The sequence below is a fragment of the Mus pahari genome, chromosome 17 (genome assembly GCF_900095145.1).
Source record: "Mus pahari chromosome 17, PAHARI_EIJ_v1.1, whole genome shotgun sequence".
Classification (NCBI taxonomy): Eukaryota; Metazoa; Chordata; class Mammalia; order Rodentia; family Muridae; genus Mus; species Mus pahari.
In genome coordinates, this window is record NC_034606.1 from 13,969,174 (window position 1) to 13,975,901 (window position 6,728).

Consider the following 6,728-nt stretch of genomic DNA (forward strand, 5'->3'; position numbering starts at 1 on the left):
TCTAATGGAGACCACACAATGGTTCCAGCCCTAGATGTTACAAATGCAGATGTTCTTCCTGTGTGGCAAGTGCTCCTTAATGCCTATACTCTACAATACAAATTACTTCTAATGCCCAATAGTTAACAGACCTAGATTTTAAAGATGTTTCATTTGTACTTCTAGAGCTTCTGAAAATCAATGTGTTTTTGTCACTGAATTGACTGCTGCTCCTGACAGGAATAGACAGAGTCAATGATTATTTCCCTCCCTGGGGTATTAGAAACAAATCTCATACTTTTGGATAGGACCTAGCTGCATACCCAAATGGTGTAACTTAAAATAATGGGATGGTATTTTAACACAAATGAGATCTCATCTGTGTCTCTTCCTTAAATGAGACGCCAAAATCACTAAACAAACCATAAAAATAACTGTAAGATGTTATCAGCATCTTTTTCAGCATTAAATTTAGGATTCATTATAAGTCAGGGCATAGAGCTACCTCAGTTGAATATATAGAAGTCATACAGGCCCTCCCAATTCTCAGTGATAGAAATTAGGCCTTTTAGTGATTTTCAGACTAATAAAAATCAGCTTTGATCACCATCGTAGCCATATTTGTAATTTACATATAAAGCTTTAATAAGAAATGATGTATAAATCCCCCTTACCTGGGCACAAAATCAGAAGGATATGATAAGTTAAAATCCCATGCTCAACTCTTCACAACTGAACAAAGTGCAGAGAAAAAGCCTCTGCAGTTCTCAACTACAGGTGAGACACCTCTGTCCTATCCTATTCTATCCTATCCTATCCTATCCTATCCTATCCTATCCTATCCTATCCTATCCTATCCTATCCTATGCCATTCCCAAGGCTCAGAAATCATTGCAAAATGTGGAGGGGAGATTTTAAGAGTCTAAGATTAGAGAATACCAGAGAAGAGCAGTCTCTTCTCCATGTGACAAAACTGTTATATTCATGATTCACAGCAGCTCTTATTGCTTGCACAAGACCTGTGTAATATTAACCTAGTCAACGTTTTAGTAGGGAGTATGAAAAGGTTCTTAAGTCTGCCAAATAATTGAAAAGATATGGACAATTTATAGTTTCATGGGAGCAAGAGTCAGTTTGTATTAAATCACTTCTGGTTGGTTGAACATACACCAGTGGATGGCCCACCTCCAGGAATATAACAAGAACAAAAGAAATCAATGGGTTTTGTTGTGTTCTGTTTTATGTTTCATTTTCTAAAACTTTTTACTCTTTTAATTTTTTAAAATTTTTGGTACTTGTTTTTTACAATTTTATTTTGACTGAAAATAGATTCTGTCATACAATTTACCTGGCCATAGTTTCCCTCACTGCACTCCCTCACAGCTCCCTACCACCTTCTGTCTCTTCTGGATTCAATATCATTCTGTTTTCTTTTAGCTATAACAGCCAAACAGGACAAACCAATAAATAGTAAGAAAAGGCAAAAGGCCTCACTCATATTGAGGCTGGACACAGAAACCCAATAGAAGGGAAAAGAATGTGAAGAACAACGGAACCCAGGTTGTGTTGAAGTGGAGAAATAGAAGTGGATCTAAGAAACAGATGGAATAATTGAGAGTGAACATGATAAAATAATTAGCAAGAAGTTATTAAAGATTTGGAAAAGTTTACTCAATAAAACGACCTCTATTAAAGACTCCTGCTTTAAGGTTACCAAAATCTGATGGGCATTTTAATCCATATGTTACTGAAGTACAGACAGTTTCTAAAAACTTAATAAAGGCTTGGGCTTAATCCCTGAACTCATGGGATATTTATCAAAACAAAACAGTTTACCTTATTAAACTAATGGTGGAGCAGACGGCATGGCTAGTATTCCTGTAGCCACTCTATAGACTCTTGTATTACACATTATCAAAGTTCAAAATCATGGACATCTTCATGAAATTCNACTAATACTCTTTTTTTAGGTGATCTATATAACCAGATTTGATCCCTCTCGGGCACTACTATCCTTTTTGGTTGGTTGATTTGTTTTTTGAATAATAACAACCTGGCAGTGTAATGNTCTTCATGGGAATATATCTGTTGCAGAGACCTTAAAGTTAGCATAAAGACTACTGGAGATACAAATTGTTTCTTGGTCTAATTTTCNTTCTTACCTTGAGAGTAGTCCATCTACTACCTATCTANTACATTACTCTCTGTGTATCAGAGGGGGTGGGGCATAGGGAGTCTAGAAAAAGATAATAGTAATAAGACCAACTCTATTTTCATAGCTATGCTAATAGTTACTAGTCAGTTTCAGTCATATAAAAGTTGAAACAAGAGTTTCTTGTTTTATACTTTGCAGTACAATTTGAATGTAGGAGATGTACTGCTTCTTACAATACTAATAAACTTACGACACAGAGGGACTTATTAAAGTTGGGAATGTATCTGGTCTGGGTTCACCACTTCCTTTGTTTGTATTCTGAAGGAAGTAAACTAATGTTTAGTGGTCCCTTGTATTTCCCAACAGCCTCTAAATCTTCTCTTCAGAATACTAAACTCATGAAAGCGATGTCAGAGAGGTAGTTCTCAAATTTTACAATATGTATTACAATATGTATTCTTTGATCAATATTCCCTTACCTCTAGTCATACTAAAAACAAAAGAAATAAATCTTCTTTTAGCCCAAACTTGTTTCGTGTATGTGCGTGTTTATCTGTCTGTGTGTCTCTGTGTGTGTCTCTGTGTGTGATGTGATGCAACGGCAAACATGTGGAGATGGTAGTTGATTCTCTTCTTCCCCTATGTGTGTTCTAAAGACCAAACTAATAGAAGGCTTGGCAGCATGAGCCTGTATCCACTGTCATGAGCTATTGCTTTTTAACATCATTTAAACTGACTTTATTTTAAATTAATAAATATTCATAGGTTAATACTTTGACAGTATGCCGTGATTTTCCTAAAAAAAAAAATTAACACACAATTACTGACCTTTTACTCTCTATCATGTTCTTTTCTAGACCCTCACTTTAGAATGTACCACATAGTAAAATAAATCTTACCATTTAGTCATTTCTACAGTCACTACATACTCTTCTGTATCAAGGGACTCTGGATGAGAAATATATTTAATTTTCTTTTTCATATAAAAAGGGCAACAATGCTTTTAAAGCCTATTAAAGACTATCACATTTGTAAGTGGAATAGAGAGGGAGAAACTACATTTTATTACTTGTTGCAATGTGACATGTAATTGGTACACATTTTTAAAAGCATCAAGTGAAAATGGGCCTGAGCCTTGCTTTTACAAACAGAAGAGCTATAGGTGAATTTGAAAATAAAACACGTTTTACAAAAGCAATTATCCTTTTTTATTTGTTTACATTGCACTGAAAATTTACATCATACTTTTACAAAGTTTTTTTATCATAAAAATATACTTCTTTACAAAAGTGTATGCATTAATATAAGAGGAGTAGCCAGTTGCAGAAGAAACATCATTTAAACAAGATCTTAAACATATTAACCTTAACATTAGTGAATGAAACATTGTTATTGCAGTCATTTGAATAAACAAGAATAAATAACAGATGGCATAAAATTTAAAACTGCATCCTGTCAGTAGAATACAATGTTGAGAAAATTGTATGAATTTCCAAAACAATGTATCTCAAAGTGTTTTACAAGAAATTCACTAAATGTAGAGATAGCTCCAAGCAGTGCTCCCAGATGCAATGGTTTCTCATAGGCACTCTTGTCTCATGATACAAAAATGAGACCCTTCACAGAACAATCCAGATTTGAAATGGACAACAACAGAGAGTTCACAATGAGTATGTGTTTATTTGGTGAAATGAAATATGACAAACATATACAAGGAAGACAATGCCCTATTAACTAAAAATTCCAACACTACAGCATGATGTAGCTTTAAATGAGCTAACAACAACATATAAACTGTTTTAATCAGACAATGAAAACACTGGCTGTACCTGATACCTACTTCTTAAAAATAGGGTATAGACAGAAAAAAAACCTGTCAAAATTTGATAAACACATATATTTGGGAAACAATTTTATATTGGTGATGTGAAAGAACTTCTAGATTATTTTATTCAATATTAAGGGGTAGATCAGAGTATATTGTACCTCTTTATTCAAGGAAACTAAAAAATATCAAATGTAGTAAAATCAAAGATTCATCTAGAAGGATATGCAGACATAAATTAAATGCAGACATATTTGACTTTTTGTACTAGGACTTTCAAAACCTTTGTAGTGTTTGGTTAAAAATGTTGGTAACAAGCTGCTGTGTCAGATTACTGTAAAATAAGCATCTTTACAAATAACTTTTGTGAGGCAAAATACTTTGTAGATGACAAAGAATATTGAGGCAAACATCTAAAGAGTTTTTCATAGCTCAATAGATAAAACTGTTTCCTTGATAATAGGGAAATAAGAAAGGTCACAGAATCACCTTCCCATCTGAAGAAACTTGAAAATGATTCTATAAAAATAGTATCTGTATTATTAACACAGAATGCCAGATTGAGGTGGGCAATCTTATTACTTCTGTGGCATCAATTCACTCATAAATATTTAAAGTGTGTGCCATTCTTAAATATCTAGAGAAATTAGAAATTTAATGCCTGGGATAAACAGAATGAACTGCAGATTTGTGGTGTGAACTCCAGACATGTGGGTGCAATGTAGCTTATGACAGCAAAGAGAAGCCAGTGATCTATTGACTCTGGTAAGTATAGCTCTTATTTTCTACCCTATATCATTTTTTTTAAACCCAGTCCCTCTAATATAGTTTATAAAGCACAGAAATACTGATAGTGGATGCTCCTCCAATATATGCAAATAAGTTTATGTTTTAGAATAATCTCCTTTTTAAAAAAAGCAAATAAACTGTGAGTAAGCACTCCCAGAGTGCAGCCCGATTTCTGTAAAACTCTCCATGGTAAACATGAAGACAGAGTTTGATCCAGTTTATGAAAAAAACACTCTTCGCTATCATTCCTCAGGAAAAGGTGACCCAGCAAGTCCTGAAAAGTGTGCTTTGTTTAGCAGTGAACTAAAAGTGCACTGTTCAGTGTGTCGATTTCCAGGATTCTGAAGAAGGCAACGTGTTGCCGTGTTATACCATTGTGCAGACTGTGTTCAAGTTGGGGTCGAATCGAACTGCCTTCCCCTCCACAGACTTGGCATTGGTGTCATACATGGGGTTTTCAAAGGCTGCTTGGCCATTGTTATTTTCATGTACAGAACATCCTGTGTACTGTGTTTTGGGTGCAGTCCTGTTAGAACAAAAGACAATGATAGATTCATGTTAGGGCACTTCTAGAAACAGCAGACTAGTGTTCAAATAATATGCTTTCATTAGGACTAGTAGGGAATAATGTCACTTAAAAGTGTTAAATAAGAAATTATAAGCCTAGTAAATATTTATAAATATCACATATAAGAATCATATTAACATAAATTAATAATATCGAGTCTTTCAAATTTTCTAGAGAAATAAAAGTTACTGGTTATACACAACATAAAGTAGGATGTGTATCTTTTCATTACCATAAATTCACTTATTACTTATTATGTATACGTTTATGTTCCCAGCATCATTCTCAACATTGAATACATGCTAAATTTTCAAAGTATATAAAGTCATTATTCTTGTCAATTGAAGAGATAGAGAAAAAATATTATGGGTAAACAGATGCACCTAACCTTCAAGAGACTTGAGATCCCAGGAAATTTGGAGGTCTGGTGGGGTGGGAGTTGGGGGTTGGGGACATCCTGTTGGAGGTAGGGAGGAAGTATGGGACATGGAACAGTTGGAGAGTGGACTGAGGGGGAATAAAGTCTGGACTGTCATAAAAGATAAAACAATAAATTTCAAAAAAAGAGAAAACCTACAAAAGACATTATATTTAAACTATGTATTTTATAAAAGCTTCAAGTCCAGAATAAAGGACATTTCCCTTATCAATAAGAGGAAAATTTTTATTGGTAAATAGGTTCTATAAAGTTCGACATGTGCTCAAAATTCAGAAAATAGGAGACACTGAGGTGCCCCACCCAGTTGGTAAGTCTACACTATACTTCCTACTACTACGTCTCAGGGAAAATAATGGAGATGAAGTAGAAAAATTTTGAGACCAGAAGATCAGGGTACCTAATATTAGTGTCTTCTAGACATAACAGGAAATACAATTTTCATGAAATCTCAACTCTAAGCTTGACAAAAACAAGAGCAAATAATGAGTTGACATGCTAATGCTGATACAGGAAATTTCACAAGACCTTACCCCCTGGTAAAAACTATAAGCAATTAATGGATGTTAAAAAAAAAAAAAAAGGGCATAAATTTTCATTATGAACAAGTCCTCTGATTCGTTTTCCAATCCCAGGTGTCATCCCTGAACAAATGTATAGGATATTAAAAGGTCCCAATCTTTTTAAGTGTGAGTATTTGTGTGTGTGCATGCACATATACGTGTGTATTTATGTCTGTGTTAAAATGAGTTTATAACAGTAATTCTCTACCTTCTTAATGGTATGGCACTTTAATATAGTTTTTTTCTATTGTGATCCCCAACCACAAATCCCTTTTTTTGTGGCTTCATAACTGTAAATTTTCTACTATTATGAATATATTATAAATATCTGATATACAAGATATTAGATATATAACCCCCTAAGGGGTCATGACCCACAAGCTATGATGTGCAACTTAGTTTCCATGTGGGTC

At 34.1% G+C, this 6,728-nt stretch overlaps 1 protein-coding gene across 5 annotated transcripts in view; it reads right to left on the reverse strand.

The window, feature by feature from the left end:
* Positions 1-3,318: 3,318 nt before the first annotated feature.
* Positions 3,319-6,728, reverse strand: part of Csmd3 (CUB and Sushi multiple domains 3) — a 1,165,720-nt gene continuing 1,162,310 nt past the window's right edge. For 3 of the 5 annotated variants that reach the window (XM_029547951.1, XM_029547949.1, XM_029547952.1), the window contains one exon: positions 3,364-5,274. In XM_029547951.1, coding sequence (XP_029403811.1) covers positions 5,115-5,274 — 160 coding nt within the window. In that variant the 3' untranslated portion in view covers positions 3,364-5,114. Of the gene's footprint in view, positions 5,275-6,728 lie in introns of all 5 variants that reach the window. The other 2 variants (XM_021216672.2, XM_029547950.1) reach the window with 2 other exon arrangements.